This window comes from Lepisosteus platostomus, chromosome 2 (assembly GCF_059453375.1).
Source record: "Lepisosteus platostomus isolate fLepPlt1 chromosome 2, fLepPlt1.hap1, whole genome shotgun sequence".
Taxonomy (NCBI): domain Eukaryota; kingdom Metazoa; phylum Chordata; class Actinopteri; order Semionotiformes; family Lepisosteidae; genus Lepisosteus; species Lepisosteus platostomus.
In genome coordinates, this window is record NC_142612.1 from 31,280,105 (window position 1) to 31,306,640 (window position 26,536).

At 42.3% G+C, this 26,536-nt stretch overlaps 1 protein-coding gene across 1 annotated transcript; it reads right to left on the reverse strand.

The window, feature by feature from the left end:
• Positions 1 to 501: 501 nt before the first annotated feature.
• LOC148676215 (uncharacterized) lies at positions 502 to 24,859 on the reverse strand. Its single transcript, XM_088604982.1, has 22 exons — positions 24,484 to 24,859; positions 21,630 to 21,764; positions 18,651 to 18,776; positions 16,215 to 16,367; positions 14,804 to 14,995; positions 13,909 to 14,083; positions 11,869 to 11,976; positions 11,248 to 11,463; positions 10,904 to 11,044; positions 9,980 to 10,120; positions 8,912 to 9,115; positions 8,570 to 8,725; positions 8,080 to 8,223; positions 7,013 to 7,159; positions 6,392 to 6,616; positions 5,726 to 5,863; positions 5,002 to 5,205; positions 3,562 to 3,708; positions 2,883 to 3,200; positions 2,025 to 2,168; positions 1,702 to 1,793; positions 502 to 1,381 (listed from the first exon to the last, which is right to left on the reverse strand). Exons 1-22 carry the CDS (start codon positions 24,697 to 24,699, stop codon positions 1,376 to 1,378), a joined length of 3,528 nt encoding a protein of 1,175 aa, XP_088461108.1. The 5' UTR covers positions 24,700 to 24,859; the 3' UTR covers positions 502 to 1,375.
• Between the last annotated feature and the right edge of the window lie 1,677 nt (positions 24,860 to 26,536).

Genomic DNA, 26,536 nt, shown 5'->3' on the forward strand with positions numbered 1-26,536 from the left:
TTATCCATATTGTTCCATCCTCTGATACAAAATCTGGAAAAGTGTATCTCTTTTAAAAGTTATTACCTCTAATATTAAGAACGTATTTTAATATCAGGGTAGGACAGTTTCTTAACGAGACTATTTTCTTCCGGGAATGATTTTATGTTACACCCGAATGGATATATGATAATAGATGACTGTGAGCTGGGTTATAGTTACACAGTAAATGATTGAGTGTATAACGTCCGGGTTTAATAGGTTTATATCCTTCGGGATATAAATTTAAAAATAGTTCCTACTAAGCTCTTATATTTACAAACTATCCTGTCGTTTCACAAACCCCGATCAGCATCATGTATGCTGATCTAAGCAATAATACCCAGGGAAACGGAGAGTATAGCTAACCTTGGTCTGTGAAAACATGGATATATCTGTGTAGTATTCTCCGTAAAAAATGAAGATTATTTTTTCATTCTTTCGGAAAGCTAGTTGGAAAACAACATTACACTTACAACGGAAAATGTTCTATGAACATTTTTTAATATAAAAAGTGAAGAGATTGGTATGCAATGCAACTTTTGGGTTATTCATTTAAAATTAAGACAATACAATGAGTATTAGCTCAATTAAGACATTTTAAATAGATATTTGGTTAAATATTGCTGCAATTATATTTTCTCTATTTCACAATGTTACATTTTTCCACACCATTACTGATCTAGCATGTGTATTTCAAAAGGTAACAGTACCTGGGATTTTTAATCACAATCTGCCAATATTACAGTATAACGACATATTAAGATAGTCTAAGACATAGATAATATAAAATAATCCATTATGCAGAGTTTAACTTACCATCATCTAATTGCCAATTACAAAAAATAAAATGGGAAACAATGTTCTCAATATTATCCCAAGGTGATACCATCTTCCATTACAAACATCAAATATCAATTTGCAACACGTTGTTAATATATCAAGTCCAAAGAAATTACATTTAAAAATAATTTACTTTGCACATTGCTTTTTAAGCGTTATTGAGATGACAACCGTGTCATTGTGTACAGCAGCCTAAAAAGTGTCGTTTTAAATTTAGTCAATTTCCTTGAAGTCAAGAGGAAAAAAAACTGTTCAAGGCAGTTCATCAACAGTGTAACTGTCTCCAGCCATGAGTTTGTGTGGGTTTATTTTCCATCCCTCGACCTTCATCCCAGGCGTCCTCAGCAAGGTATCCCGTATGAAGGTTATTCCATGAGCTCAAGCCCCAGGTTAAAAATGTTTTGGTAGATTTCACAGCACCAGCCTGCTCCAAAGCCAATCCCTGCGTAAAGTAAGCTCTTCCTTGGCTAATCTGGGCATCAGTGTGCACAGGCTGCTGCTTAAAGAACACAGCTTAGATCTGAAAATAAAATGGGTTGAGGGACAAAAAAATGTAACACTTCTGAGAGCCGACTTTTTAAAATCAATGCAGATTACACTTCTGGTGTATTACATTTTGAAGGTCAGCAACATTGTTGAAAAGGTTAACCCCTTACGTTAAGGGCATAACAAATAGCAGAATTGGTATTTTTCATATAAAGTTTTACCTTCCAGCCTAGTGGATGGTAAAGGTAGTTCATACAAGGATACTGTACAACAAGCATTATCCTACAAGTAAACACTAACACCAATGTGAGGGCCTGGGCCTTTTTTTTTGGTGTCTTTCTATGCGGAAATCACCTGATCAGCACTGTCTTCAAACAAGTACTTGAATCGAGCCTGCAGCTCCTCACCCAGCTTCTCCTGGGCACACTCCCAGCTGGGCTCCCAATCTGCAAAGGAAACAGGCAGCTTTGTCACCATAGGCCCCCCTCTCAGACTCGTAGCTGGTAGTGTTTTGTTTCTTTAAAAATCGGGCAACTTCCCAAGATCATAACACTTCTTTTGCCATTTTTGTCTGTTTTAATGATAACGCTTAGTTCTTTGTGTTTCATCCAAGCGCTAGTTCTGGGGGTCCAGAGCTGAGCCAAGGCAGCTAGCCCTGAAGACTTGTGGGCAATTACCTTGGTGGGAGCAGTCAAATCTGGCCGAGAAGGTGACCTTCACGCCATGTTTTTCTGCTGTGTCCTCGAACTTGAGCGACTTCCAGCCTTTCTTATCAAACCACTCCTGCACCCGGTTCCTCGCTGGGGTGCTGTTGCTTGCATCTTAAAAGTTAACCCAAAACTCGGAATCACCAAACAGTCACACACAAGGACAACGTTTTGAATTAGGACTACCAAGAGAGTTTCACTAAGCAGTATTGTGATGAAAAACTTAATTTTTAAGGTACAATTTAAGATCCTTTAAAATACCAGGATTTTCTTTTCAGTTTCCCTAGATTTAAAATGACAAAATTTTGTGTGTTACCCGACTTGAAGTTAAAACTCCTTAATGTAAATAAGGCTCAAGCAGCTAGGGAACATTTTAACATGAACACCACATGGGCTGTATGAAGATGAAGTTTGAAAATGTAGTTGGGGCTTTATCATCTTAAGTTGTTGACATGCTACATCAGCCTTCCATTCATGTTCAATAACCCTATAAAGTTAGTCCAATACAGGTTTACAGTGACTCAGAGATTAACCCAACAGGTGCAAGGCAGGATACTCTCTGGACAGTTACTTGTTTATCTCGGCACAAACACACAGGGGACAATTTAAAGACTCCACTTAACCAAGACATGTCTTTTGGACAAGCAGAGCACATGTAACCACAGGGAGAACATGCAAACTCCACACAGAAGGTACCTCAGGCCAGGTCCCCAGGAAGGTGAGGCAGCAGGGCCAACCACCACTCCACCATGTCATCAATTATCGATCACCAAGGACTTCTTCTGCTTTCCTGCATTGAAAGGTCCAGAGTAATGAGGAGACACTCACCTTCCTCCCCCATCTCTCCCAGCAGCCCGAGGAGCCGAGTGCTGACTTCTTTCTGTGTTAGTTTCTTGGAGCCAAGCTGATGGCCACTGCTCTCCAGGGAGAAGTTGTTGAAGTTCAGCTGAGCAGTGGCCTTGTGTAGGGTGTCGATGAGCTGAAAAGTGGGAGGACTCTGCTGGGTCTCCTGTAGCAACATGGTGAGCCTGCCCACTGAGTCTTCACCGTTTGGCACCTTGGCCGCCAGGCCCCAGTCAAAAATGTGGGTGAGCTGGGAGAGAGTGAACCTGGAGGCCTCGGCTTTGGCTAGGTCTTCAGAAGACCCTGAAAGACAAACATATCTTATTATCGTATACAAAATCCACTCGTGAATCATAAAGACCTGACTAACCTAGTCTTCAGTTTGAAGCCACTCCAATGACACTCATCTAATGTACAAGATGGTTACAAAGTTAGCTGTTCTTATAACAAAAGAAGATGTTTATCTTAAACAGGGCTTCAGGAATCAAATTGTTTGAAGGCAGACTGAGAGAGTGGAGCAAAAAGTTGAGCTGACAAACTATGAACCCCATTCACAATGTTTGTTATTATTTTTCAGGAATGATCAATGACAACAAGTTAAAAATATATACACTGAGCTCAGGAAGATAGGAAATTTGATCCAACAAGACTGACTCTAGCTCACCTTTTCCTTCACACGAAACTGTAAAGGAAGCAACTTTCAGCTGGCAATTGAACTTCTTGTCTGCAGTTTCAGTGAACTCTTCCGTGGGGAGATCATATGAATTCTGCTTGAAATGCTCTTTCACAAGCATCGTCGCTTTGATCTCTTCTGTGAAACAATAAGAAAAAAGACAGGTACTGTCTTCTTAATCTCTATGGGGAGGAACACTCAATTCCAGTCCAAACCTTCTGGCTTTCACACTTTCCTGAGTAGTTAATTACTGACAGAATACGTGAGTTGCTTAACAGGACTGATATACCCTTATTCTTTGTAGGTATTAAGCCGTTATTGTTGAAAGTGACCTACAGGACTAGAGTCCACTGTCGTATCTACTACCCATGGCTTTAATATTTTAATAATTTGCATACAACGCACCAAACAATCTTTCAGTTTCAATTTCCAATACATTCTCTGCATGCAAATTCACAAATGTCCATGGTTCGCCTGAAGAGTGAAAGTAGAAAATACATTTCTTAGGCGGGTGCTGTACTTAGGTGGTGGTGGAGGGGAGTCTCCATTACCTGTAAAGTGCTTTGAGTGGAGTGTCCAGATAAGCACTATATACAGGTAATGGGGACTCCCCTCCACCACCACCAATGTGCAGCATCCACCTGGATGATGCGACGGCAGCCATAGTGCGCCAGAACGCTCACCACACATCAGCTATTAGTGGGGAGGAGAGCAGAGTAATGTAGCCAATTCATAGAGGGGGATTATTAGGAGGCCATGATTGGTAAGGGCCAATGGGAAATTTGGCCAGGACGCCGGGGTTACACCCCTACTCTTTTCGAGAAACGCCCTGGGATTTTTAATGACCACAGAGAGTCAGGACCTCTGTTTTATGTCTCATCCGAAGGACGGCGCCTGTTTACAGTATAGTGTCCCCATCACTATACTGGGGCATTAGGACCCACATGGACCACAGGGTGAGCGCCCCCTGCTGGCCTCACTAACCCCTCTTCCAGCAGCAACCATAGTTTTTCCCAGGAGGTCTCCCATCCAGGTACTGACCAGGCTCACACCCGCATAATTATAATCCCTGTGTGCTGGCTAAACTGCCATCTGGGCCTCCCCGAGTATAATCTGGCTTCCCAGCAGTTCCCCCCCAACGTACTAGTAGATGCAACATCTCACTTCTGCACTTGATGTGCTGTGTAGTGGGGCTGTTGGCGTGAAGTGGGTCCCTCCTGATATCTAAAGCGATCTGCGATATTTTGGGCTGAAACAATTTTAAGATGGAATATAAATGCAATTATTTATTATTGGAACCTGCTGGTCCTAAAGAACCAGGACTAAGGGCCCCTGCAGAGGGGAATCCCAGTGGTGGTACATGTATTGGAGTCCATCATGATGGCTGAACACCATGTTCATCGGCCCATGAAAAGAGAAGCGTGAACACACCTGCTTCCTGGAGGCCCAGCGCTAGGCAGAGTTTAAGGTATGATTTTCTCGTGGCTTCCTTCTTAGAACTCCAGCTCTGCTGGGTTTGAATGCCGAGGCCGACGAGATGGACTGTCACTTTGCACACAAACATCTTCACCACGCTCACACGGCTGGTGACCTGAGGCGGCTGCAGACCACACTTCTCCAGCAGCCTTTGGATTTCTGCCACACAGACACATACATAACAAAACATTGCAGCGTGTGAACCGTCGTCTCTTGGTTTCACGCTTGGTGCTCAGGCACAAACATCTCACTTCTGTGTTGTTTTGGACAAGAATCACTGTAGATTTTAAAATTAGGGAGACATTAGGTTCAAGTTTAAAATGATAAAATAAAGGCTACAACATATTCAAATGAGCACTCATAAGTATAGCATTTATTTGTCCAGTTTGTTAACAGTTCTTCCAGACCCAAAATGTAGAATAGCGGCCTTCTGAGAGGGCATCTAAATCAGGCCCTGTGTGATGCACACAGCTTAACTGTAAGTTCAGTTTGTGCATGCTCCATTTTGTGCCCTTGTTGTGTTATGTACAAATTAAATCCCCATCGAAGGTGATTATTGCTGCATGACAGGGCTCTGAATGTCACAAAATGCTATTTTAGTTATTCAGGAGGGAGACAGGCTGAAGGCATGAAAACCACCCAAATCAAAGCCTCCACCAAATACTGGCGGCTATTTTACCTGGAGACTCAATCCTGGGCATTTTGCTTTGAGCAGGCAGCTCATCGAGCTCGTCAAGCTGTGTTACCATGTTAACGGAGTCACTGGGTGACGCACTGGCCTGAGCTGAAGATTCTCTCACACTGCTGATCTCTGAGGCTGGAGCAAGAGCAAGAAAAAGTTAAGCATGTTTTCTGCTTTCTTTCATATGCAACAACCCCTCTGAGATTTACTTTCAAGCACGGCCTATTAATTTGTTTCTTTATACCCAGTCTTATGAAACCCTGCCCCTATGAAAATAGGACAAAACATACTAAAGTTGCCCAGTATTGCTGTGTCATTTCAAACCCATGGTATATCAATCCTCTGGATGAACAGCAGCTCTGAAATGTGCCGGAGGACGAGACAGTTACTGCTGTGTTGTGTCAGCTTGGTTTGGGACTTGGTGCTCAAGCACAAACATCTTACTTCTGTATAGACTCATTTTAAGGTGGCAGGTCTTTAAGTCCTAATTCCGTTGCAGTTTTAATGGACATTGGTACTGGTCTCTGCCCCGTGTCTTCTGAGTCACCAAATTGACTATGTCAAACGTCCTGAACACTTCAGCCAAATGAACAGCTTAAAAAGGGGTGTTGTCTGAGGTTCTAAAGGAGCACAGAGGTCAATAGGAGACTGAGGCCTCTATACCTGTGACTTGGTGGCCTGTGCCAGGAGGAAAGGCAGTGTCACAGCATGGCCCAGGAACAGGCTGGTACAAGGGTTTCTCCTGCCCGTGCTTTATCAGCAGCTCCTGAAGTCTCCCTTTGTAGTTCCCATCAGCACAGGCAGGGTCCCACCCCAGGACCCCTGCCAGCCTGGCCAGGGCTTCTTTAGCTGCCCCCTGTTCTGCCTGCTGCTTTCTTGAAACCCCTTCTACAATACAGAGAACCAAAACTCATAAACAATACATCACACCACATCACTAATCACTGAATTCTAGTGAATCTGACAAGAAAACTGATTTTGACACCAGAAATATATGAGTCCTTCTTCAGTTCAGTACCACGTTTTTTTTGTTGTTGTTGTTTTTGCTAAAAATGATAAAAAATGATCGCACACTCTAGTAAGGGAATAGTCTGCAGTCAACATCAGAGATTGCATACTCTTATCTTTTTAAAAGAACAGCAGTTTATTTATTTACAGTATTTTCTTTTCCAAAAAAAAAATGTTACTTGTCAACTTTCTTCACTGAATGGGACAACGTGAGGCAGGGAACCTAAACCACCTATTTTTTTAAAAAAAATTGTAAACTCTGTTCATGCTCCCCACCTTGACTCTGGAATGCAAAGTTCCCAGAGATCTCCAGTTTGCATGTGAACAGTTTGTCCACAGACTCACACGTCTCTACAGGTGGGTTTAGTCCAGATTTAGCGAAGAAATCCAAGACTACCTGTTTGGATGTGCTGGAAGAGGCAGCTAAAAAAGAGGAAAATATAAAATCATTCAATTCCAAAAGCCGTGTACAAATGCTTAAAATCAAGACACTGAACTCAGATATCAAAGAAATAAAGTGAACACATGTTGTTAAAGATGACAAAAAGGAACTTTCAGAAATACAGGACCTTTTCACAAAATAGTTCTAGTAGGGAGCTGTGTCAGCATGTGTAGGCTGCAAAGGACCAAGTAAAGGTCTATTCCAGAATCTCTCTTTTTTCAGCATGGAATAATCCTTTACATGTTCCTTTTCACAAAATGCCTACAACAGTGTTTCCGGACCAGGGACCACTGCCCTAAGGTCCCCGGAGGTGAGGAACTAAAAACACAGCAGAAAATTGTCTTCATCCATTATAACTGCCTCTTTGGCTTTGTCTGCAAGGTCTGGGCAGGGATTGGTCAGCATTGCCCCAGAGACTGGTACTGATCTGTGGGCTCGGGGCCTGAGGAACATGGGCCCACAGAAACGCTCTCATTCAGATTTCCATAAAAGTAGCACAGCAACTCCAATAATAGGAATGCTTGCTTTTGAATTCTTAAACGGTTCCTGTTTTAATAATAGAACAATAGCAGGTTAGTAGTTAATGGACTGGTGACACTCAAAACCTCCAGATTTTGTGCACAGTAGAGCTAAATTACATGGACTCTCAGAAAAAATATGAAATTGTTTTAACTGTGCACAGCGCTTTGCACCAATGGTGTAAAAACCAGCCTGCTGCATAACATATCCACAGTGTCGACTGCATTATGTGCAAGGCAATGCTACCAGATATGGAGCTGTTTGTGTCTGCTCCCCTTTGTGCCTGGTATTCTGTTAAACTTGAATTATTTCTAGACCACAGCTGCTTATATCACAAGTCGCTGTATAGAGAACATTAGAGGCACAACAGTCCCACTGGTACCTGAGGCTGTGTCAGTCAGACCAAAGGACAATGCCAATCTACTGTAGGCTTCCTGAATGGCATCCTTTTTCTTCCTGTGTGTTTCTGCTGGGTCGAACACTTTCTTCACAGGCACAGTCACACTGGCAAAGTACAGCTGGCCTCCTGTTGTAAGATGGGAAAAAGAATACACCTGTCAATGTCAACCTCTGATTAGGATGAGCCTGGCCTACTAATTCTCTGGCTTCACTGTAGAGAAGAGCCATCAGGTGCATTATGGGGCTTAAAGGAAATATCCCACACTGACAGGCTGAAGGAACTGAACCTTTTCAGTCTTGAACAGAGAAGACTGTAAAGGGGGGCCCGATAAAAGTACTCAAAATATGCAGACATCGACAAAGTCAAAGTAGCAGATTTCTTCTTCCTGGGAAAGCTGGCATGCCTAGCTTGCAGACAGCTGGACCAGCCCCGCTGAGGAGCTGAGGAGCCCTTGAAGAGGCCGTCCACCAACCTGAGGACACCGAGAGCTCCTGGGAGGGCTCAGCTGTCACATGGTTGGTCACCTGGGCCAGCCCCTGGGCCGGCTTCTGACCTGGTGGGTCGGGGTCTTGTGAGCTGGGGGCCGGCAGGTTCTGTAGCGGGGTAACTGTGAGAGTCACAGGAGCAGCTAATAAGGAAAAAAAAAACGCCAAGAGATTGGTGGTAGAAAACAAATGTAAAGACTTTTCCATCCACTCATTTTCTTACCATCAATTCAGGGTCACGAGGGAGCCGGAGCCTCTCCCGGCAAGCAAAGGGCACCCCAGGTCTAAAAATGACCCCTACAGAAGCAGCTGTAATGGGTCTTGCTTACCGAATCCTACTCCATCAGCTCCTCCGCTGCTCTCCGCTGATGCGTGATACGAGGCCTCACCCAGGTGCCTGCTTTCCAGCAGCTCCTTCAGTGCGCCCTTGTGGTTTTCCTCAGGGCCGCCGCGCCAGCCGAGGAGCCCAGCCAGACGGGTGAGGGCCACTCTGGCGGCCTGCTGCTCTGCCAGCTTCTTCTTGCTCACGCCGTCTGAACATACAAACAAATCGACAGGCATCAGAGCAGCACAGCCCAGTACGATGGATATCAACACAGCACAGCCCAGTACAACAGGTAGCAGCACAGCCCAGCACGACAGGTAGCAGCACAGCACAGCCCAGTACAACAGGTAGCAGCACAGCCCAGCACGACAGGTAGCAGCACAGCCCAGCACGACAGGTAGCAGCACAGCACAGCCCAGTACAACAGGTAGCAGCACAGCCCAGCACAACAGGTAGCAGCACATCACAGCCAAGTACGACAGGTATCAGCACAGCACAGCCCAGTACAACAGGTAGCAGCAGAGCCCAGTACGACAGGTAGCAGCACAACAAAGCCCAGTACGACAGGTATCAGCACAGCCCAGTACGACAGATACAGTATCAACACAGCACAGCCCAGTTCAACAGGTAGCATCACAGCCCAGTACGACAGGTAGCAGCACAGCACAGCCCAGTACAACAAGTAGCAGCACAGCCCAGTACGACAGGTAGCAGCACAGATTACAGAATACAAGAGCCTTCACTTAGCTACTAAGCAAGGTTTTTTTGTGTCCCCCACAATAAAGATAAGATATTTTTACTAAATAAAGTACACATTTTTTATATACTCCTTTTAATCCACTCCTTAAATAAGCTTGTCAACACAAACTAGAATGCATGGACATCTCTTCCTTGAAGAAATCTGCCTTCAAGTATCCACTGTTTAATGTGCGCTGATACTAGTCACCACAGTGACAGTAATAGCAGGCTATGTTGTTCACACTCCTCTATACCGTATATTTGAAAAGAAAACTTAATTCAGTACCACACTCTGGACAGAAACTGTGTCCTTTCCTCAGCACACTTCACTCACCTTGACTTTTAAAAGTAAAGGGCCCAGAGATTTTCAGTTTGCAACTGAATTTGCCATAAGGGCTTGTCTGGAGTATCTCCTCTGGCTGTGTGAAACCAGACTCTGAGAAATGTTGCTGGACTTTCTGCTTAGCTGATTCGCCTGAAAAAAAAAGTATTTTATTTAAACAATATTATGCTTCTTTAGCCTGTTGCTACTATTTAAAAATGGAACTCATTTAGAGTAAAACATGTAACATTTCAGAGCTGGTAAAAGTTCAATAATGTCCATATTCTGCAGCACACACTGCCTGTCAGTGTCCCTGAACTCCAGGTTTATGTGCTGTGTACTCTTAACAGGTGTCAGTTCACAGATTAGCTAAAGTTATGAAAACTGCTATCCAGTCTGCTGTCTGGGAGAGACCCCGCCACACTCCACAGATACAGACTTGTTTAAAAGGACTCAAACAAGAAACCAATTAAATTTTAAACAAGTTTTCCTAACAATTTAAATCACCTTAACAGACCTAATTATAAAGCAAAACTTTTACGGCTATCAACATTCTCAACATTACTTTTGTTAATGTTAGGCCTGATTTTATTGTGGAAGTGCTCAAACATGGTGTTTCTTCTTTCTACTTTCCAGCGTGGAATTAAACTTTATTTGTTCCTTTGCAGCCAAGACACTTGCAGCTTCCCTCTTGAACATCTAATTTTATTATTGGTTAAATAACATTTTTATTCACCCTCTAATCCACCTATTCTATTTGCCTTCTCACGGGTCCTCTTTTTCAAGAATAATGCTTTGGTTTCCTCATAAAACACAGTTTACTCAGGCAGATACAGTATAATTTCACAATATTCTCAGGAACAAAAGAAAATCACCACAACTTCAGATGTCAGATGGACAGAAAAGTAAAGGGTGAGACAGAGGATGTGTATTTACCTGAAGAAGAGACTTCCAGGCCAAACACGGAGCCTAATTTGTCATAAGCTGCTTCAACTGCCTCTTCCTTCTCACTGTACTCATCAGGAGCAATAACCTCTGTGTTCAGAGTGACAGTCACACTTCCTAAAAACACCGGGGCTGTAGGGGTAGAAATGTTTTACTATTTGCTAGACAGCTTTGAAGAAAACAAGGCATGAACTGTTTATCTATGTACATAAGGTTTTTGTACATCTATAAGTAAGACATTGAATACCTTTTTTGGTTAGCTGGTATAATATAATGTAAATTTTGTGTCCCTCTCTTGTGTTTTTTAACAGCGTAGGCTTTGAAAAGGAAGGCACCTGTTGCAGTTGAGGATGTTTCTGATTGGTCGGTGGGCTTCAGCAGAGGTCCTGGGGGTTGTGTAGAGCTGTCTTCGCCTGAGGCCAGAGAAGGTGCCTGCTTTTCCAGTTCCCGCAGCGCCAACATTGCCACCTCCTGGTGCGCCGCCTTCACACTGAGATGAACCTGTCTGCCCTCGAATTTCTGCCCATTCACCTCCACCATCGCGGTGTAGCCTGGCAAGGGCAGCGTGCGTCAGCAATGGTTCCCACAAAGCCCTGCATCTCCCTGGCTGCTCCACACTAACCAGAGCCTGCTACCCCTTGAGTAACAGAGTGAATCTTGGCTCTGTTGTGAAGTCCATCCGTTAACAAAACACTGAAAGGGCACTGGACTAAGCGTTGGAATGACAGAACAGCATATGTTACACTTCATGTTTGATCAGGGAAAAAAATAAACCAAAGTCAGGAATAACTCGTAATTTATATTCTCAGCCAAAGCATATAATAATCTTTCAAGCCATGACATGTTAAAAATCTGTAACATTAATCTTTTCCTGCACTTTTTAGCCCTGTATTATTTCTTATATCTGAATGTTTCTTAAATACCATCCTCCTAATGCACTATCTGGCTGTACGTACCTTTTGCATGGGCATGTTCTGTGAACACAGGGAGGGGCCACCTATTCTTCTGAGCCATTTCCAGCAGATGGTTCTTGTACCTGACTACCTCAGCGCTGAAAATAGGCTCTGTAAGACAAAAAGCAAAAGAATTTCAGCCTCATAACAACACCCCATAACAGCAATAATAATAATTTTAAACTTCATTTATATGTAGCTGTTCATCCCAAAGGATCCCAAAGCGCTTCACACACAAGAAGGGACCCATTTCATCCCTCACCTGAATGAACACACTGCACCAACTGCGCAGCAGATCAATGGGAGGAGTGTCTCACCAATTGAATTAAGGGGGAAGGACAGATTGTACAAGCTCAGAGTGGAATTTAGCTAGGAAATGGAGGATAACACCCCTACTCCTTCCAACAGTGTTGTGGATTTAACGCCTGATCCAAAAGGATGGGGCTACCTGCAAAAACCATTTTGAACATTCTAGTCCAGAAAGGAGAGAGCCACTTACTAGTTCAGCAACAGGAACAGGAACCTAATTCACAGTTGAAAAATACCAGTTCAGGACACCCCAGAGACATGGGTACAGCAATTTTGTGTCAGTAATTAGCCTTGGTCCAGTATTCAACAGCTGTCACCAAACAGAAGGCATAAAATGGGGTGGTGGCTCTGTGGCTAAGGATCTGAGCCTGTGGCTGGAAAGTTGCCAGTTCAAATCCCACGGCTAGCAGGGGAATCCTACTCTGTTGGGCCCCTGAGGAAGGCCCTTAACCCCAACTGCTTCAGGGGTGCTGTATAAATGGCTGACTCTGCGCTCTGACCCCAAGCTTCTCTCTCCCCGTCTGTGTAACTGTGTGTCTCATGGAGAGCAAGTTGGGGTATGTGTGTAAATTCCTAATGCAAGAAATAGTATATGGACAATAAAGTGATCTTATCTTATCTTAAATGGTGCAGATGAAAGCACCTGTGTGGGACAGCAGCTGACAAGCTGTTACCAAGCTCTGAGGTGTGTGGTCATGCAGGAGGCTGACAATTCCAACAGAAGCTTTGGGCAATCCCAGTCTTTCCAGAAGAGCTCTGTATTTCTTTTAAAAAACAGCTAAAGTCAATTTCTTTCATAACCAGTTTAGTTTAGCACTGACCAGAATAAACTGGAAAGACTGATGATGCATCATTTACTTTATATCAGGGCACAAAAATTATGTTCTAAAAAGTTCAAAGGAATGAAAAATATGAATGATATTGAGGTAAAGAACAATGATGTTCACACTGATCCTGAAGTGTTTGCTCACCAGTATGGATAGTATTTGGACATAAAGATAGTCTGTGTACAAGCAAATTTAAGCGCTGCACAAATTTTAAAATACAAGGCACTTAATATTTGAGTAAACAATGAGTTCATAAGTGTTTGTTAATGACTCATAAACAAACCCTTATGAACTTTGGACAATAAGAGCCATGGTGGTGGAGTTTCTAATGAGCTTCCAAAAATAACTAGGAGTGTTGTTAAAAATTCAGTCATGCACAACTGGACCTCAAATTCAGATTCAACCACCTTTATTAATAGGACACATGAATTCCACTGTTGCCAAAGCAAAAACAATTAGCAATACATTTACATTAAAAACCCCATTATTACCATTCAAGAGACTCACTCTGTTACTCAGCTGTGATAGGAGATCACATACTGGGACTGCAGCTCTATAGAGTTTCTCCTCCCCTCACCCAGTAGGACTGATCATTTATTATCCAGGCAGAACTGGGAAAGTTCACTCTCACAATGCATTCAGATCAAGTTCTCATTTTGGAATGAGACACACTCTCATAGGAGAGAGACTTCTGTGACTAATGTATAATAACTGCTGCACTAGTCTTATCAGGAAACATTGTCACTTAGAACAATAATATTTTAAAACTCTTATCATTTGTATTTCCAGAAAAATAGGAGTCAATTTCAACCTGGGGAGAAAAAGCTCTAAAAATACACTCAGTCATAAAATTTGAAGAAGGCCCTGTGCATATGACATAATTTTAGGCCCTTCGTCTTTGACTCACCATCATTCTTCTTCTCCAGGTTGTCCACTTTCTCAGTCAGGACGGTGAGCTGCTGGTCATGCAGGTGTACTTTCTCAAAGATGAAGTTCAGCTGCTTTACCTGTGGGCCCAGCTGAACCAGCAGGTCCTTGTTCTGATCCAGGAACTCCTTCATCATGCAGAGCTCCTCATGGCTCTAGACAGACACACACAGGAGACAGCTCGACATTCTGATGCATCTCACACACACGCCACCACATGGAGAGAGACAGACTTAATGGACAGTCTCAGATACTGAGAGTTGAAAATATTCTAGATATTTAATAAACCTACTAGGAGAGTAGGTGATATAGTTCAGTGTAATTGCTCTTTAACAGTTCACTGGCACATTGGAAAGGTTTACTGTCACTCTGACAGTACCATTCCATACTCATTTCTGAAGGCACAAAATACAACTGTCACCCCACATCAGAGTGCCAAACCTCCAATGAAACAGGTTTCCACTGAGGAGTTTCTGTTCCTACAGTAAAGGCAGGAAGATTAGATACTGTCTGTTGTGTCAGAGTGGGTTCCCTTCCCCACTATCTTTTTAAGCATCACATACTTTAGTTAGAAAAATACAGTATAATACAGTGTCTTATCATAGTGCATTAATAAATAATATTACTCACAGAAATTGAAATGATAATTCTGTGACGTTGTTAAAAGATGTTGAATGCAGACAGAAACAGACATGAATTTACATCTTATTTTAAAATAAGTCTGCTTCCCATAAAAACTGTTTTATAACTTTGAGTATTGTGGCTGGTCTCAGTCAGATGTAGTCAATCAAGACTGGCCAGTTTATTGATTGAACATTTTCACATGTCATTCTGCAGATATACTGTATAAGTGTCTCCTCCCAGGCAGCTCTTACTTCGGGCAGAATTTTCTCATCCTCAAAACGAAGGGCCAAGGACTCGATCTTCTCCTTCAGTGCCTGCTGCTCCAGGTCGTGGATCTTCTGTACGCTCAGTAAAGTGTCGACAAGGTTGCCGCTTTCAAACACCGGTAAGTCAGGCTTCTGCTCCACATTCCCTAACAGAATGTTGAGCTCAGTCTCCTGCAGCTGGTGACAAGAGAAAATGCTCGACTAGGTGGGAGAAATGAGGGCAAACACCAGCACTTGAATACAAAACGTCTTCTGGAGAGGAAAAAAAAACTTCTAATATTTTTGCTTAAATAACTAAACCACTGAGGGCTCCATTAAAACAAAAACAAAAACAGGAGACTCTGTGACTCCCCAGGAAATCTACAAGACCTGGTCAAAAAGCTCAGGAGGCTTAAACATAAACTGCCACTTAACTCAGGTACTCCTACACCTCCGTCTTCACAACTGCTCTGTCTTCTGCTTTTCAAGTCATCTAAGTTCTTAATTACTTAATTGAGCCCTAAAGATATTAATTATAATATGTACATTTTTTGATTCACTTGAAATTTCCATGTAAGACTTCAAACTAAGAGGTCTCCAACCCTGGTCTTCAAGAGCCCCAATATAGTTAAAGGTCGTCTGTTTCTAAAGAATTAGAGTCCCATTAAGTTACTTATTCATTCAGTTAAATTAAGATTTGGGGTCCTAAATGGGTCATTTCACAAATCTCCTGCTTAATTGATCTCAGTGTGATTCCAAATCGTTAGAAACTCTGCTTTGGGGTTCTCCACGTCCAGGGCTAGAGACCATTTTAGAACAATCCAATGGAGCAATCAATCCAACTGAGGGCTGAACTTAATATAAGATCTAATTTGTAGGCAACAACAAATATAGAGGTTCTCAAGGTTTGAGAAATCCTGCCCTAATTTCAGCTGAAGACTCCTCTTCATTTATCCATGAAGAACTGCCACAGGCCAATAATGCAGGCTGAGCACTATGATCACAGGTTCAAGCCTTAGTCATGTTACTAGCTGACTGTGACTGATTCCACAAATGGCAGTGTTCATCTGGCTGAGCTCAACTGAGGGTAGGGCAGGACTAGACAGCTCAGCGATACAGTGCCCCCTGTGGCCTCCTGGGTGCTTACAGGATTGGAGTTCTGGTAATTAGGGACACCCTTCTCCTCCAAACGCCATCAGTTCACCGGTACTGGGCTGCCTGTAATATGTTGAAAGACGAGTGATTCTAATATAGGCGGGGCAGAGGAGTCAATCTACACTTCCTCATACGCCTCTGAGGAACCCTAGCTGAGAACCAAGATTCCAAAGCGCGTAGATAAAACAAAAGTTTGTAAATAAAAAAAAAAGAACTTCCACTGACCTACAAGTGATGAACAGCAGTCTCCAATGTGTCTCACCTCTTTAATTGCGGTCTCCAGCTCGAACATGCTAGGCACGTGTTTCTTCAGCTCAGTAACAAGGTGCAGAATTTTCTGCATGTGCGTCATCATGTCCTGTTTTGCCACCTTCATATCAGCCGAATGCATCATCTTGTTTCTTACATTGGTAACCTTCATGAACATAGAGCACAATTAATGACCTACCCAGGCCTTAAGCTCCTTAAGTATTGCTTGCATATCTTTTCTTAACTTCAACCAGAAACAATACACAATGCACTAAAAGCAATTGTTTCAGTCTTCTAAAATCTCAGTTTACTATTATGTTGTTTTTGAACACCTCAGGCAACCTAATATGATCTTTGTTGAAGGTTAACAACTTGATCAAAAATAATTATTTGTATTCACTGCAACGGATTGCAGTTACATAGTGGCCACACACGATTCCCCCTTAACGACTCCTTAAAAAATAAGCTGGAAAGACACAGGCAATTGTAAGTCTGCACTCTTCAAACAGAATTAAATGTGATGTGTCAGTGCAGCTATGAAGGTGGAAGCACAACACAACTGAATTTAATCTTGCATTCAAGACAATTTATATGGTCAGTTAATTTAAGAAAATAATTGAACAATAATCTGGTTGAAATTTGTTCTGGTTGAAGTTGAAACAAAGAGGGTTGCACAAAGTGAAAGCACAGTGTAAGGATGAAGCTGTGGTCTTGTCTGGACATCATTTGTCACGGACGTCCAAAGGGACTAACCGTGGGGAGTAGGAGAGCGGAAAAAGATCCAGATGCGTAGCTGCGAGACGGGAAAAAGGCCCGGGCTCATTAGTGCAAAGAGTTCAGGAATGCCGTAAAGAAACCTATGCCCTCAGGGAGCGGACGTGGGGCGCCCTAGTGCTAGGCGGGTCTCAGGACATCAGAACGTCAATGCTGAGCAGACAGAGTGCAAGACCCGGAAATATATAGCCCAAGGGAAAGAGAGGGACAGGAAGGACAGCAGACTGGAAACTAGGGACAGGACAGAGAAGGAGCGCCCTCTGGCTGCAGAGGGCGTGACACATTCCCCAGAAGCCTTTGGGAAGTGGGGGACTGCTGTCCCAGTCACCTGACTAATTGTGAGAAGACAAAGAGAGCAGAGGCTCATGTGAAAATCTTCAGAGGGAGGAGAAGAACTGACCCGGATCTGTGGAACTCTGGAACTGTGGACAAAGAAACTGTCAGGTTTTTTAAAGAATCCCGGGGAAAGATGAGAGCTCATTTGTGAAATGTCTCAGAGAGAGACTGAAGTTTTGTTAATTTAAAAGGCCGAAATCAGCTTAGTTGCCTGACATGTTAGCCTAGGGACTATGCTCAAAGAAGAGTTAGGCTTTTGCTTAGGTGCTTTGGTTTGTGAGGTTTTTGTTTCCCTCATGGTGTTTCAACACGTTTGTTGAAGCAGACATGGTTACTGACAGGCAGGATTTGCAGGGATTTGGTGATCTTTGGCGGCTGGCAGAAAAAGCCGAGGCTGAAGGCGCTCGGCACTCACCAGAGACAGCTGACGACAAACAGGGATGGAGAAGAGTTATGGTGGTCAGAGTAAAAGAAACTGCAAACTAGCAGACGGTTCTGGGAAGGTGCCACTGGATCGGTGCTGGTTGTCATGGTAGCAGACATGTTTCAGGTCTCAGACGTTTTTTTATTTTCAGGTTATCAGTCTGTTGGGTCTCTCAGAACTAAGTGCAGCACTTCCTGGGGAATCTCAATGTCAGAGCAACATTTCAGTGGCATAATATGTTTTAAATATGGGAAATCAAATTGGATGATTGATTGGATAATAGATTGCATGATTGATAGGGTGAGAGGCACACTAACAAATGGCCTGAGTGTGTTGGGATGGTCCCAAGATGAATGTGATCATTTATGGAAATGTTACAGGCTGCCAGAGCATCCAAGGACTGCGAACTGCTGTCCACCTGGGCATGGCAGTGCCCCCCACCCCCCCACCCAATGAGACTCCCTGGACACAGGAGCATTCAGGGGTGCCATGTGTGGATGGTGTTTAATAACTGAGGCATGTGGAAATAGCGAGCAGGTACCCATGTCCGTTCCTCAATCCAAGGCCCCTTCAGGTATTGTAATATGTTTATTATAATTTGTGTAAATTGCACAGTTTAGATTTTACAGCTATGTTTGTGTCTGTTTTCCTGGACCCACCTATTTTAAAGATCTCATTACAGCACATCCAGTGGGATGTCACAACTCAAACAAGAGAGTGAACACATTTCTCACCAGTGGACTGGTTTCCTGGCATGGAGGATCTGGTCCTTGTTCAGACTGTGCCTGTCAAGCGACAGGCACTAACAATACTTAAGCCAGCAATGCAAATGATGGTGAATTCCAGATTAGTCCAAGGTTTTAAATTAAATACCATCCCAAGGAACACTGTAAGTGCTGGCTATTGGGACAGTACCTGGTCCAGTGCTATGGTATTCACATACTTCTTGAAGTGAGTGCAGAACTTCATCAAATTCAGGAATGCAGAGATATCAAAATCCTGCACTTTGTTGTGGTCCTTGTTTCCTCGTGGCATGTAGACCTACAATAAACAACAGAAACTAGAGTCAGATCCAACCCCAGACTCCCAAATTCACATACAGGACTAAGATACCTACTGTACAGGCTCCTCTCTTATTCAGAATTTGAATGTGAATGTGCACTTCTTTCTTTCCAGCTCATCCCCTATTGCAAAACAAAAACCCTATTCACAATTTTCTCAAGCCAGCCTGTAAAAATAATACAAACTTTAAGATAAATGTTTGCTCTGTCAGAAAATCTGGAATCTGGAAACTGCAGTGCTTTAAAACTGATTCTTTGTCTGAAAATGTTATTCAATTTTTTTCAGTTCACTGTGCAGCATTTCTTTAAAATTGCAGTTTCTAATGTTTCTAATGAACACATTTTCTTCCTGTTACCACCATGGCTGCTGCACGGCAAACTGACAGGGAGCAACCCAGGCGCAGGGCTTCAGGGTTTTTCAGGAGATTTTGGGGACCAAGAAAACAGAGGGCAGAGTAGGTAGACGTAAGAGCAGAAAGTGAGCTGCTGGACTGAGAGCTGCCCAGGGATTCAGGCTGCTGGGGTATCTGGATACGAGAGCTTCCTGGGGAATCAGACAGCCGAGCTTCATCGCCGGGCCAGTGTTGGCGAGTCTTGGCTTTCGGTTTTGGTTGCACACAGACGATAAACGTGGAGCTGCTAGCCAGACAGCGCACAGAAGCTCCAATGTCAGAGCACCGGTATAGTGGCAAATCAAGCCTATAGTCAGAGTACTAATTGGTGTACTAATTCGATTAGAAGATATTAGAAGATGCCTGATTGGTGAGTTAGGTGACCAGCGTCAGCCCCAGCCCAGACCAGACACTTCCAACAGAATAATTGAACTTTATTTCTTTAATATGGATTCTTCTTTCCGCATGAATCCATGAGGACTGGCATTGTACCAATGGTCCACAAAATTGCTTCCATTACCCCTGTGCCAAAAAAGCCTAACATGGCTCTCGACAATCTTAACAATTTTCGCCCCATCTCCAACTTACCCTTTCCTTCTAAAATTCTCGAACGTGCTGTCACACTTCAGTTACATAACCACCTCATGACAAACAACCTCTTTGAACACCTCCAATTTGGCTTCCGTCAACTTCACAGCACAGAAACGGCCCCGGTCAAAGTCACCAACGATCTTCTAATAGCTTCTGATTCTGGTTCTCTCCCTATACTCATCCTTCTTGATCTCAGTGCTGCTTTTGACACTGTTGACCATAACATCTTACTCTCTCGTCTTAAGACTATGTTTGGAGTTTCTGACACTGCCCTCAAATGGTTCAAATCTTACCTCACTGATCGCTGTCACTTTGTCTCTCTTAATGGGTACAGGTCTGAAATTGGTCTTGTTATGTCTGGTGTCCCTCAGGGCTCAATACTGGGCCCCTTGCTCTTCAGCATTTATATGTTCCCTCTTGGTCAGCTTTTAAGATCACATGGCCTCAGCTTTCATTTTTACGCGGACGATACTCAAATATACATCCATACCAAACCTGACAATGATGTGGCTGTCTCTATTCTATCTAATTGCATCTCTGACATAAAAATTTGGATGACTCAAAACTTCCTTCATCTCAACTGCAACAAGACTGAAGTAATACTTATTGGTACCCCCCATCAACTTCATAAAGCCAGTCCTGTAACCCTTTCTGTAGATGGCTCTGTACTTGAGCTTCAATCAAAATTGAAAAACCTAGGGGTTATATTAGATTCTGGCTTAACATTCAACCCACATGTGCAGCATACTGTCAAAACATCTTTTTTTCACCTTAGAAATATCGCAAGACTACGCCCTATGCTATCACCAACTGTGGCTGAAAAGCTGATCAACACATTCGTATTCTCTTGAATTGACTACTGTAATGCTCTACTTGCAGGGGCATCACAATCTACTCTGAACAAACGGCAGTATGTCCAAAATTAAGCCGCCAGAATCCTGACCAGGTCTAGAGCAAGTTTTCACCTTACTCCTGTCCTGGAGTCCTTGAATTTGGCTTCAGGTCAAATTCCATGTAGACTTTAAAATCCTCATGCTCACCTATAAGGCTCTGCATGGCTTGGCACCTCAATACCTGTCTGAACTATTATCGCCCTACTCCCCACCTCCCAACCTCCGCTCTTCAAATTCTGCCCTCCTTACTGTCCCCCAAGCCCGTCTACATTGTATGGGTGACAGGGCCTTCTCCTGTTATGCCCCCAAGCTCTGGAACTCTTTGCACAAGGATATCAGAGAGTCACCTTCTCTAAACTCCTTCAAATCCAGACTCAAGACCCTCTTCTCCAGAAAAGCCTTTACTTAACTGGTTCCATTCTTCACCCCTCTGCTCTTCTTAGTACCACCATCCACGGTCTCCTCTATATATTGTAATTGTGTTTTATCTTGTGTATTCTTCTTATTTATTGTTGTTGTCATTCTGTAAAGCGCTTTGAGAAGCCACCTTTAAAGGCGCTATATAAAATAAAGTTTATTATTATTCTTTCCTATCTTAGGAACGAACGTACCATTCTTTTGTAAGAGAGACAAATTAAAGCACATTAGAGGTTTTCCATTACAGCAGAAATGTTTAGGTGAACATCAAGGAATGTGGCTCATTTGGTAGCTATGTCACGGAAAATAAATAGTAACTGTGCATTAAAATTTGCAGAAATATGTGCAAATATTTGCAGAAAGTTTAAGTTTGTTCACTGCTGAGGTTGTGTTAACTTCTTTTCACTTAGAAAATCAACAAAATGTGTAATTTGGCCAGGGGTGCCCAAATTGTTGCATACAACTGTATATCTTGGTGGCTACTTCCTGGTGGTTAATTTCTGGAACAAACAGAACCAGCAGCAGTGTCCACTGACTTACCTTTGCCACTTCCCATTTCTCTGTTGGCCACAGATGAGGCCGGCTGTTATTCCAGTAAATAATCCCTTTCCTGTTGCTGTGGTTCGAGAGGATTTCATCTTTCCACTGTGTGCAAGCAGGACACACCTGAGGAGGCTTGGGGAGAAAGTAGACCACTGGATCTCAGGACACGTCTGTGACACTTTCCTAATTGAAGCCCTTGAAGGAAGCAGCTGAGGACCTCTGCATAGACTAATCGCCAAGAGGGAATACAACTTTCCTTTAAGCTCTGAACAATTTCACTTGCTTAGTTTCGCACATACATTCACCTGAAGGTTATACTAAATGAACACTAGGATGGACGATTCTAGGTTTAAAAGAAGGAGAACTTTTATTTTTTTTATGTATGGATTTTTTGTTTGTATTTTAAACTCGTCGATAAAGACAGGATCTTAATTACATTTAGTGCTCGAGTAGTTAACACACAAAGGTCCTCACAGCCAGTCTACCACAAGCAGGGTTCTTCCCCAAACAAACCTGAACATTTTTTAGATATGAGAGAGTACACACAGAGTAGGTTGATACTACGCCATCTGCTCTTCTAACACAATACAGCAATTACTATTACTCTATTTGTGTTGAAGGCTGTCTGAAGGCAGCTGAGATGGTTTAAATGCACCATGTGGGCACGGTGTTTACCTACAGGAATTCCATACAAATATTCCTCAGTAGGTACCTTACCCTTGGAAATAAAATAAAAATCTTAATTGGGGTGAACCCGTTTAGTTTAAAAGACAAACTGAGACATATCAGTTAGGATATGTTTTAAATCTCAGACATCATGTGTTTCACACACCTTATTATGGCTTCAAAAGTGCCACAGCAGAAACGTAATCCAAAAATGTCCACCAGGCACCCAAAATGCATCAGGATCCAACAGGGGTCTTTAATCCTGGTACTGGTTGTTGGTACTCTGGTAAGTTATATAGTTCATTACATATATCAAAATCATGTATCTGAAACAAATTTAAGTTATTTATCATTTCATAAAGTAAAGTGTTCCTGTCAGAAAAAATATCTATTAGAATTAAAGGGTATTCACATTTTATAGCCAAATTGTTATCTTAATTATACAACTTAACCAATCACCTAATTAATTGAACAAACCTAACCTGTTTCAGGTCATAAAGGATTGATGATTCACTGTGGTAAGCCTTAAATTTCCTGGAGAGGCTCTCCAGGACAGGGGTTGGTGAACTTTGGGGCTCACTGTTACTAACCCAAACAACATATGTGAAAAAGTATTTACCCCCTGTCTGATTTTCTGCAAAATGAACTTGTTCAGAAATGTTCAGGGGTAGTAGTAGTATATAGAGCAGAGTCTGAGAGAAAAATGGCTTCTTTCATTTGTTTGGTGTGCATGGTAATCAAACATGCAATCTACAGGTGTGAAAAAGTTACTGCCCCACCTAGTGTACTCAACCCAATTAAAGGAATAATTAGGGTCAGCTGTTTGAACACTGGTAAACAGTCAGGCCTGTGTTATGCCAGCCCTGCCTAATATAAATCTGACTAACGCCGGCCCTTATCATCAGAAGTGAAGTTGTTAGCACACATTATCTAGAGGCACATCATGCCCCAGTCAAAAGAAAGGCCTAAAAAACCTCTAGAAAAACATTACTTATGTTTATTAGTCTGGAAAGGGTTCCTGAAAGCCTCTAGAAAAACATTGTCGTTCATTAGTCTGGAAATGCTTACAAAACCATTTCTAAGGCTCTGGTGCTCCACCAAACCACTGTCAGAACTATATTGTACAAAGGAGAAAGTTTGGAACAGTAGTTAATCTTCCCAGGAATGGCTGTCCTGCCAAAATCTCTCCAAGAGCAAGGCATGAAATTGTCCAGGAAGTCACAAAGAACCCTAGAACAACATTGGCTTGGTTAAAGTCAGTGTTCATGCCTCTACCATCAGAAAGACACTGGGTTAAAATAGGACCCATGGCAGAGCAGCAAGGTGGAACCACTGCTCTCTAAGAAGAACATGAGCGCTCACCAAAATGCACCTGGATGGTCCTCAAGAGTTATGGAACAATGTTCTATGGACAGATGCGTCAAAAGCGGAGCTTTTTGGCCGACATGAGCCCCGTTATGTCTGGCAAAAACCTAACACAAAGCATTCCAAAGTAATACCAACAGTCCAGCATGGTGGTGGTTGTGTCATGGATTGGGGATGCTTTGCTGCATCAGGACTTAGATGTCTTGCTATAATTGAGGAAACCATGAATTCGTCTCTGAATCAGAGAATTTTACAGGAGACCATCCAATCGCGATCTGAAACTGAAGCACAGCTGGGTCATGCAGCAAGACAATGATCCGAAACACACAAGCAAGTCTGCATCGGAATGGTTGAAGAACAAGAGCTTAAGAGCTTTGGGGTGGCCTGGTTAAAGACATACATGTTGTAGCAGGACCTGTAAAGAGCAGTTCATGCTCGAAAACCAACAAACATCACTGAGTTGAAGCAGTTCTGCATGGAGGAGTGGGCCAGACTTCCCTCCACAGCCTTGTGACAGACTGATCAATAACTACAGGAAACATCTGGTTGCAGTTACAGTTGCTAAAAGTAGACTAACCAGTTATTAAGTCTACTGGGGCAATTACTTTTTCACACAGTGCATTGGGTGTTGCCTAACATTCTTTGACAAATAAACGAAATACATATCAAAATGTTGAAAATGTGTTTTTTGTTCACTCAGGGTCCCTTTTATCTAATATTAGATTTTGTTTGAAGATCTGATACCATTCATTATGAAAAATATGCAGTAGTGCAGAAAATCATTCAGGGGGAAAGATCTTTTTCACAGCTCTCTACCTACCTTGTTGCCTTGAGGTCCGCAGCTTTTCGTATTACACGGGGGGCGAGCCTGACAGTTCTGTCCCATCAATTTATTGCCGAGCTGAGAGTGAAAGGTTTCGGTTTCGTTTTCCAGAAATGTTTCGAGCCTGGTTCTCAGTAACAGCAGAGTCATGGTAGTTTTCAGCCAGTTCTTGTACTCGGTATCGGTGAATCGATGTTGCATTAAAGCAGCCATCACGACCAACGCTGGCAAGGACGATTAAGTCGTCTGTTCTATCGACACTATTCCGATTCGCTCTGCCACCAACTTGGCTTTGTCGGGCTCTCCAGATCGGGAAGGAAAGAATTGCGCAAAGCTGTCATCTGGGCCGGCCGAGTCTCCAGTTCACATGATTCTGATAGGTTGAATTACGTCACGGCCATGAGCCATGAGCTTTGAGCATAGTGCACTACAGTAGATTTATTCAGCGCCTTTATAGTAAGCGACTTATACAGTATGTATAATAAACTACATTTGTGCTACGAAGTAGCAATGTTTCACGAGTAGACATAAAGCAGGGAAACTTTTTATTTTATTTGTTACTTTTAATGGAGTAAAAAGTAACCTTTGGAGTATTGTTACGTTTCAACAAAAAATGGGTGTGTCTTATTATTAATGTTAATGTTATTATTCTCTTATTAATAATGTTATCATTCTAAAGCATACATAAGATTTAAGAAGCACGTTTCTGATAAATTAATATCTTTTCTATAGATCTACCTCGAATTTAAGTTTCTAAAATTAAGTTCTTAATAAGGTAAACGTTTCAGCATAAGTAAATTTTGGACATCATGAAACAGAATACGATATAGTTTTCACTATAAACTGGAGAGTTGTGTGCAATTTCTGAAATTTTGACTACGATATTTTGCCAGAGAAAATCGTTATCCTTCCCAGTTCTCACCACGATTTTACTCGGTACTTTCAGCAGGTTTCTTATTTCCTGGAACTGAGGGTGTTGTCTATTCTCGCAGCTGTGCCCTTCTATATTTACTGCATACATGTTGTAAAATGTATTTACCAGATTTAAACTCAGACCTGTACAGCACTTTAACCTTTAACATATATGTGGTATTGTTTAAGGTGGTTTCATTAGCCTTAATTTACTTAATTTCACTGTATGTTTTAAGTCTCTAAATGCACTTGCAAGAGGTGCAAAAATACGCTTTCTGGAATCGATACTGGTGTTCCTAAAATATGGACATTTTTGGTACAATAATTATAAAACTATATTACGATATTTAGTCTACTGCTGCTTAATAAAATGTACATTTTAGTGAACAGTTTTCGTGCTTGTTTTATTCTGGGGCGCTGTTCTACTGCCCTTCAGCTGTATATGTACATATGTATTTGGAGCAATATTATCGTAATAATCTTACTTAAAGTAACATTGTCTTATTTACGTCTAATTATTACATCAATGTCACGTCAGCCTGCCAAACCAAGATCCCAACAGATGTTCGGAAAGAAATTATGCTTGTTCAGTGCAGTACACTCTAAAACACCCATAGCCACACTTTGATTCAAATATTCTGAAAAGCAAATTTACAGTTCTGTTGTTTTCTACATAAAATTGATTTTTTGCAAATTTAGCAAAAATGACCCATCTTGGAATGCTGGCCATCATCTGTCATCAGGCTGTCTCCTCTGAAAAAAGAGACATTCAAAATTTTAAGTGCTTGCAAAAATCAGCCTACAAGTATAGCAGTGTAATGCTTCAGATATTTTAATTATCTGTATTACACATCTGTCATATTTCAGTCTTGGCCTACAGTTCATAAGTACATTATTCTGGGGCATGCTAGCATCAAAGAAATAGGAGGCTTATCCTGGAGAATGTTTCTGAACCAATCAATACTAACTTTTCTAAAAGAATAAGATGATAACAGATGATATCAAATAACAAAGGAAGCTCAAGAGAAATCAAGAAATATAGTAAAAGATGATGACGAAGTTTTAATGCTAGTACAAAGTGATCAGGCTGGACCTCTTCATGCAAACGTGTTCTTCAAAGTACTGCCAGTCTCTACCC

What these genes read in the sequence shown, in the direction of transcription:
- LOC148676215 (XM_088604982.1), bottom strand. Translation starts at nt 24,699, where the DNA reads ATGGCTGCTTTAATGCAACATCGATTCACCGATACCGAGTACAAGAAC. An exon ending in GCCCAGGATTGAGTCTCCAG is followed by an intron (nt 5,206 to 5,725) that starts GTAAAATAGCCG and finishes TCTGTGTGGCAG; the next exon opens with AAATCCAAAGGCTGCTGGAG. An exon ending in GGGAGAGATGGGGGAGGAAG is followed by an intron (nt 2,169 to 2,882) that starts GTGAGTGTCTCC and finishes TTAACTTTTAAG; the next exon opens with ATGCAAGCAACAGCACCCCA.